The sequence below is a fragment of the Pteropus vampyrus genome, unplaced genomic scaffold, assembly GCF_000151845.1.
Source record: "Pteropus vampyrus isolate Shadow unplaced genomic scaffold, Pvam_2.0 Scaffold197, whole genome shotgun sequence".
Taxonomy (NCBI): Eukaryota; Metazoa; Chordata; class Mammalia; order Chiroptera; family Pteropodidae; genus Pteropus; species Pteropus vampyrus.
This window is the reverse complement of record NW_011888978.1, coordinates 2,766,918-2,773,715: the sequence shown is the minus strand read 5'-3', so window position 1 is coordinate 2,773,715 and position 6,798 is coordinate 2,766,918. Positions and strand designations below refer to the sequence as shown.

Sequence of the window (6,798 nt, the reverse complement as noted above, 5' to 3'; positions counted from 1 at the left end):
GCACAGTCCCGAGGCAAGTGGGTGCTGACTGAGGAGGCTCTCCTCTGGTGCTTACACACTGGTCTCCGGTCTGACCCTTACCTCGTCCATTGGGAGGGCCAGTTCTTTCACCTCCCACAAGTCCAAACCCAAGCCTATCATACACCCGCCTCTGGCTCAGAGGCCAGTTGTCTGCCTGGTGTGACTTTATTCACTTTCCACTGCCTGGAAGATCCTACTTCTCCTTCAAGGTGCAGTTCAGCACCGCCCTCCCAGGTTCCTTCCCAGACCCTCACAACCCCAGGGGAGCCTCTCCATTATGGGATGCGCAGTGGGAGTTGGTGTGCATGGAGGGCCAGGCATTCACCTGGAGATGAGCGGCCCTGGCAGCAGAGCCCACATGGAGAAGAACCCTGGGAGCAGAGCCCAGGGACACCTTCCGCCTGGGGGCGGGAAGGCGGGGAAGGACAAGGCTGCTGGCCTAGGCGCCAAGAGGGGGTGCACTGGGTTAAAGATGGAGTTTGCAGCTGTCACAGCACCAACCAGGCAAGTGACTTCCTTCTGAGGGCAGAAGTGCCGTCCAGGTGGTGGGCCTCAGTTTCCCTGTCTGTACAGTGGGACTAGATGCTTGGTTAGGACTTCTCAGCCCTGGCCAGCTTGTCCTTGTGATGTCAAAACAAGATCTTGGTGTGTGGACGGTGCCATCCTGGTGCCTCTTCCCAAGGTGGTTGGGGTGGTGTAGAACCAACTAGGATGGGGCCCCAGGCCTCAAGGAGCTGGGTCAAGGAGGGTAGAGGAGCCAGACCTGTGAGGCTGGACGGGGCTGAGGGCTGGGGCAGATAGTGGGCTGTGCCCATGAGGAGAAGAGGGACTTAGGAGGAGGAACAGGACACAGCCATAGGTCTCCAGCCACGCAGTCCTCTCTTCCTGTTGTCTCAGGATGGTCTTGGCAGGAAGCATCTGCCAGAGTCCCAGGTCCAGACCTCCCTGGGGCCTGCTCCCACCCCTGCTGGGATCACGCACACATACAAGTCCTTGTGCGGCCACACATTGGCATGTCAAAGACATGTCACATGTGTACCAGCTCGACACACACAGACTCATACCCACACATAGAGACAGACATACACACATAGGTGCATGCCTGTGGATACACACACATACACACGCCATCCCACTGGTAGGAGGATGGTGGGCAAGGAGCTGCGGGGACAAGGGCCGGGGTCCTGGAGGGCTGCAGGAGGGTTTTCAACCAGGCGAGGTGGAGTTACTTGTGTGTTTGAGGATGAGCCTGGGGGAAGGATAGGGGGCTGAGACAGGGGGAGCCAGGAGGAGCTGGGGTAGCTCATGGGGGCCTGGAGGATGGACAGAAGCTGATGGAGCCAAGAGCACACAAAATGGATTCCGTGGGACCTGGGAGAACATGAGGTTACAGGCAGCATTTGGGAGGAGGCTGAGGCCCTTGGTTTTGGGTGTGTTTGGAGAAGGTTGCGCTGTGTAGGGCCCTCTCACAAGCAGTAGCTGTTGGTGTGAAGTTTAGGAGAGAGGGGCCTTCAGGCATATATGTGGGGGTCACAATGCCGAGGTGATATGCTCCAAGCCTCCACAAAGTAGGAGGCGGCCTGCAGTCTCCCTCGTCAACATCATGCTGGCAGTTCAGCTCACATGAGCCAGAGAGCCAGGCTCAGTCCAGGTCTCTATCAGGGCTCTTCTGGGGGTGGCCAGCCAGGGGCAGGGAGCAGTCTGAAGTGGAGGTTACTGCTTGTTTCGGGCCATGTCCATGCTGCCTGGGGGCCCGGCGCTGGGGAGGGATCTGCACCTGATTGACGGTCATCATCCTGTGGACTCACCACCCAGCGCCACGCTAACCCTATCTCCCTCTCCAGGCCCGGTGAGTGGCTACTCCATGACCCCCCCGACCCTGGACATTACAGAGGAGACACACGTCATTGACTCCAGTGACAGCCTGTCCATATCCTGCAGGTACTCAGCGCCCGGCCAGAGGAGCAAGGGCCTAGGTCCCTCCTACCCAGCAGGCTAAGGAGACTACAGAGCTGAGGCAGGAGGTGGGGGCAGAGGGCCCAGGGGGCAGAGAGGCCTCGAGGCTTAGTGGGGCTCCTGGAGCCTGGGTTGGGAGCCTGCAGACATAAGCACCCTATACCCATTTGGCCCACACGCACCCCTAGTCGTTTCACATGGACCATAGATCAGTCACCCTGCACCTGCCCCTGGGTCACTGCACACTGAACCCAGGCTGCCCTAGGCCCACCACCCAGGTCACCCTATACCCGTTCCAGCCACCCTTCACGTAGGCCAGTTACCCTCTTTCACAGGCCCCAGACAGGTTATCCTGCCTGTAGGTCAGCCTGCCAGATGGAGGCCCAGGAGCCAGGCAGAGGCCCAGAGTGCACCCCTGGGCTGGGTCCTGGAGTGTGCCCTGACAGTGGGTGGTCCTGACCTCCGCGTAAGGCAAGCTGTGGGAAGACCCCTGGGGCTGCAGTGGGGCCCCTGTGGGGCCCCTGTTGATCTCCATGTCTTCTGCCAGGGGACAGCACCCCCTCGAGTGGACCTGGCCAGGGGCTCAGGAGGTGCCAGTCACGGGGGGAAAAGACAGCGAGGACACGGGGTTCGTGCAAGACTGCGAGGGCACGGACGCCAGGCCCTACTGCAAGGTGCTGCTGCTGCGCGAGGCCCATGCCAACGACACGGGCAGCTACCAATGCTACTACAAGTATATCAAGGCCCGCATCGAAGGCACCACTGCGGCCAGTGCCTACGTGTTCGTGAGAGGTGAGGGCCAGCCCGCGCTCCTGCAGCTGTCCGCGCGGGCAGGTAGGGTCCTGGGTCATGAAGGGGCAGCTAGCATCTGCACCCTCACCCCTAGCCTGCGGACCCCATGGGTCTGCCCTGCTGCCCTCCACCTGGTTAGAGACCCCTGAGCCCCACCTGCCTTTCCCACAACCTGCTCCCCCTCTACAGACTTGGAGCAGCCGTTCATCAATAAGCCAGACACGCTCCTGGTCAACAGGAAGGACTCCATGTGGGTGCCCTGCCTGGTGTCCATTCCTGGCCTCAACGTCACGCTGCGCTCGGTACAGCCCCAGTCCAGCCTCACCCTGGGATCCAGCCCTCCTGTCCCATCTCCTGGGTTGTTAATCTGGCTGGGAAGAAGGGGCAGCTGGAATGTTGACAATGGCCATGTCCCTGCAGCAAAGCTCGGTGCTGAGGCCTGATGGGCAGGAGGTGGTGTGGGACGACCGCCGGGGCATGCGGGTGCCCACCCTGCTGCTGCGTGATGCCCTGTACCTGCAGTGCGAGACCACCTGGGGCGGCCAGACCTTCCTATCCAACCCTTTCCTTGTGCATATCACAGGTAAAGGCGCCCAGGGCCTCAGGGTGCTGGCCCAGTGACAGCTCCCGGTGTCCTGGGAGGACAGCAAGACGAGAATGGTTAACCCCCAGTTCCCAGTATGGAGCTATAGGTGCCACGGCTAGTCTTAGTGGGTGCCCTGCCCTCTGTATGCGCTGTCCTGTGAGGGGTTTGGGGTCACTGTTCGTATGTCACCAGGCAACGAGCTCTATGACATCCAGCTATTCCCCAAGAAGTCACTGGAGCTGCTGGTTGGGGAGAAGCTGGTCCTGAACTGCACCGTGTGGGCTGAGTTCAACTCCGGTGTCACTTTCGACTGGGACTACCCTGGGAAGCAGGTGAAGCCAGCAGCCCTGCCAGGGACTGTGCCAGGACCACCCCCAGGAGTCCCCATCACTGCCCATGCCCGCATTGGCCTGGCACTCACTGGCCTCTGTGTAGAAGAGGTGCAGACCCAGTTCTGCCCTAGAAGCCCCGGTCTGATGGGGAAGTTTTCCTATCCCAAGGACCACTCTGGGTCTGGGTCCCAGGCTCCTCAAGCCACTGCTGGCTGGGCTGGGTGTGTGCCTTTGGTGGTCAGCTCTGCCAGAGCCTGCCCACTCTGACCCTGGGCTTCCCTTGGGTGTGGGCAGGCTGAGCGGGGGACATGGGTGCCAGAGCGGCGCTCCCAGCAGACTCACACAGAGCTCTCCAGCATCCTGACCATCCACAATGTCAGCCAGCATGACCTGGGCCCATATGTGTGCGAGGCCAACAATGGCATCCAGCGGTTCCGGGAGAGCACCGAGGTCATTGTGCATGGTACGGCCTGGGTTGGGTCGACATGCCCAGCAGGGCCTGGCTGGACTCGGGGTCAGTCATCAAGCCTGGGGAACAAGGGTTCCTGTGCAGTGTGGGTCCAGGGTCAGAGGTCATAGGGCACCAAGCAAGGTGGAACCCAGCGTGAGGGAAGGAAGGCCTGTGAGCTGTAGGGCTGCCCAGTCCCCCATACTCTGGAGGGCAGGGTGAGCCCCAGTCTGCAGGTGTCTGGCTGCTGGGGGTACGGGGCTGTGGCTGAGAGTCCCTGGGAACTAGTGGATCAGTGACACTGGGCCCCAGATTTACGCTGATACCTCCCATCTGGCAGAAAAACCCTTCATCAGCGTCGAGTGGCTCAAAGATCCCATCCTAGAGGCCACGGCAGGAGATGAGCTGGTGAAGCTGCCCGTGAAGCTGGCAGCATACCCTCCACCGGAGTTCCAATGGTACAGCCCTGGCCTCTGCCCCTTGCTACCTGCCAGACCCAGCTCAGACCAGACCTCAGGGTGGGAATGACAGCATCCTTCCTGGCAGAGCCTTTGCCAAGACCCTGTGGGGACCCGCATGGAAGGCATTCTAGGAACATGCACATAATGTGATTTTTCAGCCACAGGGAAGGGTGACCTGGGGACTGCTAAACTGAAAGCTTTAAAATGCTGGCCTCCTGTTGCATGTGGGTGAGCTGAGCACAGCACGAGGCTCTAACTGCCTTCTGCACCTGCTCAGCATCTCTGAGGGCCCTGCCACCTAGAGTGCATCACAGAACCCTGCAGCAGTAGCCTCAGGTTTCCTAGGCCTCCCTCTGAACAGGATGCCACTCCAGGACCCTCCTATTCAGAAATTCAGAGATGCCACTGGGGAGGGGGCCGTTCCTAGCACACCGGGGAGGGTGCCTGCCTGAGAGGCTGTTCGTTCCCAGGCAGAGTCCAGACTGGGCTGCAGAGGCAGCTCCCTGCAGCACCCCCAGCTCAGGACTGGGGAGGGCCCTTCCCTGGAGTGCAAGGCACCCGTTTGTTAACACATGCAACAAACATGCATTGGGCATCTACCTGTGCCCGGCGCTGCTCTCTGTGTAGGGGACATGGCAGTAAAGGAACATTCTCTTGTGAGACTCACAGCTCAGTGGGGCAGATGGACAGTCAGTAGACATGTGTGTGACAGCCAGTGCAGATGAGCAGGCTGCAGAAACAGCCAAGGGCTGCAGTGGCTCACAGGACAGGACAGCTTCTTTGATGAGAGGGCACTCGACTTCATGAGGAGGGAAGGAGGCAGGACCCCAAGTGGCGAGGGTTCTAAGGATTGTGGCTGTACTCCTCAGGATGGCACCTCTCCCCTTCAACCCCACCCCCACCCCCTAGCACAGCTGAAGCCTGTGAGAGAGGGACAGGGCCTTTCTCCAATAGGGACAGTGGGCAGGACCCTCCTGGTCTGGGCCTCTGAGCCTTTGGGGAGTTAGTGAGTGTGCTGTCTCAGATCTCCGGTGTTCTGAGCCTGGTGAGGTTGCAGTCGTGCCTGGAGACCACCCCCATAACCTTGCCCTGCACCCCTGCTAGCCCTTCCCAGGAGCGCTCCCCTCCCCCCATCTGGTCTGGAGGGGTCCTGCCTCCTGACATTAGGTTGTAGAGGCTGGGTTGTGGCAGGGAAAGAGTGCCAGGGCAGGCTGAGGAGGGTCCACGCAGCCCCCCTGAACTCCCTTCCTGGGCCAGGTACAAGGACAGAAAGGCTGTGTCGGGGCGCCACAGTCCACATGCCCTGGTGCTCAAGGATGTGACAGAGGCCAGTGCAGGCATCTACACCCTTTCTCTGTGGAACTCCGCAGCTGGCCTGAGGCGCAACATCAGCCTGGAGCTGGTTGTGAATGGTAGGGGCAGTACGGGAGGGCTGGTGGGAGAGGGGACAGCGGACAGACAGGTGTGGTTGCGCCACCTGCTGACTGGCTGCCTGCTTGTGCTCCTAGTGCCTCCCCACATCCATGAGAAGGAGGCCTCCTCCCCCAGCACCTATTCCCGCCATAGCCGCCAGGCCCTCACCTGTACTGCCTACGGGGTGCCCCCTCCTCTCAGTGTCCAGTGGCACTGGCGGCCATGGACACCCTGCAAGACCTTCACCCAGCGCAGCCCGTGAGTGTGGTTCCAGTCTGTTCTCTCTACTGCTCAGCCTAGTCCCCAACCTCAGCCATGACCCCCACCTATTATACCTCCCCCTCCCCAGAGCCCTGCTCTAAACTCAAATCCTGCTACAACTACACTGTAGCCAATCCCCGACCTCACTCCATCTGAACAAAGCTCAGACCCTCCCTGTATCAGTCAGGCCCCGCCCATCTCTCCCAAGAGCAAAGTCCCCAGACACATACCAGCATCTTCATAGAGGACCAAGGCTGGGCACCCAGAAGGACACCTCCTGCCAAGGATTCATGGAGTGTGGGGACGAACCTGGGCAGGCTGCAAGCTGCATGTAGCATTAAATGTGTTCTCATGTTGCAGAAAAAAAAAAAACGAAAAAAAACAAGCATGCCCATGCGTGTGGGCTCATCTGTGCAACGCTCAACAACCCTTTCAGAAGAGGGAACTGGGGGTGCAAGAAGGGACATGACTTTCCCAAGGTCGCAGCTTTAAGCAGCAGAGCCTGCCCAACCGCTGGCCATGCTCCCT

General features: G+C 60.2%; 1 protein-coding gene across 1 annotated transcript in view; it reads left to right on the top strand.

Annotated features, from left to right (window-relative positions):
* FLT4 (fms related tyrosine kinase 4) overlaps positions 1-6,798 on the top strand; it is a 41,338-nt gene that overhangs the window by 12,577 nt on the left and 21,963 nt on the right. The window contains exons 2-10 of the mRNA XM_011372021.2: positions 1,866-1,962; positions 2,525-2,769; positions 2,959-3,071; positions 3,190-3,352; positions 3,548-3,687; positions 3,982-4,150; positions 4,476-4,593; positions 5,854-6,008; positions 6,105-6,267. Of these exons, the coding sequence (XP_011370323.1) occupies positions 1,866-1,962; positions 2,525-2,769; positions 2,959-3,071; positions 3,190-3,352; positions 3,548-3,687; positions 3,982-4,150; positions 4,476-4,593; positions 5,854-6,008; positions 6,105-6,267 (1,363 nt within the window). The remainder of the gene's footprint in view (positions 1-1,865; positions 1,963-2,524; positions 2,770-2,958; positions 3,072-3,189; positions 3,353-3,547; positions 3,688-3,981; positions 4,151-4,475; positions 4,594-5,853; positions 6,009-6,104; positions 6,268-6,798) is intronic.